The sequence below is a fragment of the Penaeus monodon genome, chromosome 19 (genome assembly GCF_015228065.2).
Source record: "Penaeus monodon isolate SGIC_2016 chromosome 19, NSTDA_Pmon_1, whole genome shotgun sequence".
Classification (NCBI taxonomy): domain Eukaryota; kingdom Metazoa; phylum Arthropoda; class Malacostraca; order Decapoda; family Penaeidae; genus Penaeus; species Penaeus monodon.
Genome location: NC_051404.1, coordinates 3,885,570 through 3,885,942, shown reverse-complemented (window position 1 = coordinate 3,885,942; position 373 = coordinate 3,885,570). Strand labels below are relative to the sequence as shown.

At 37.3% G+C, this 373-nt stretch overlaps 1 protein-coding gene across 1 annotated transcript in view; it reads right to left on the bottom strand.

Moving 5' to 3' along the window:
- Positions 1–373, bottom strand: part of LOC119584982 (kinesin-like protein KIF13A) — a gene marked incomplete at its 5' end in the record, with an annotated part of 70,347 nt that overhangs the window by 6,069 nt on the left and 63,905 nt on the right. Inside the window, 1 exon segment of the mRNA XM_037933590.1 lies at positions 129–263. Within this exon segment, the coding sequence (XP_037789518.1) occupies positions 129–263 (135 nt within the window).

Genomic DNA, 373 nt, shown 5'->3' with positions numbered 1-373 from the left:
TTGTAACTTTGTTACTTTCAGAAATAAACATATCACTAATGTTAAGTACTACTGTAGCAAAGTCTTTGACAATGTTCTGCTCAATCCTAATGCAAAGCTTATACCGAGCAAAATACTTCTTGGCTCACCTGATAGTGGAGACATCCATTGTTGCATGGTTAGTGGGAAGGTCTTTGTCTGGAGTTTCATCAACGCTCACACTTCGCACTGAGAGCGAATCTTCACTCAGTGTTGTGGATGACACTGCACCTGAGCCATAGCCACTGCAAAACATATTTCTTTTAGAATGGAACTCAGTATCATCAATAGCAAACCAACAAAAGAGAAATGTAAGTTATATCCACAAAATGTAAAAATGCATAAAGTAAACATA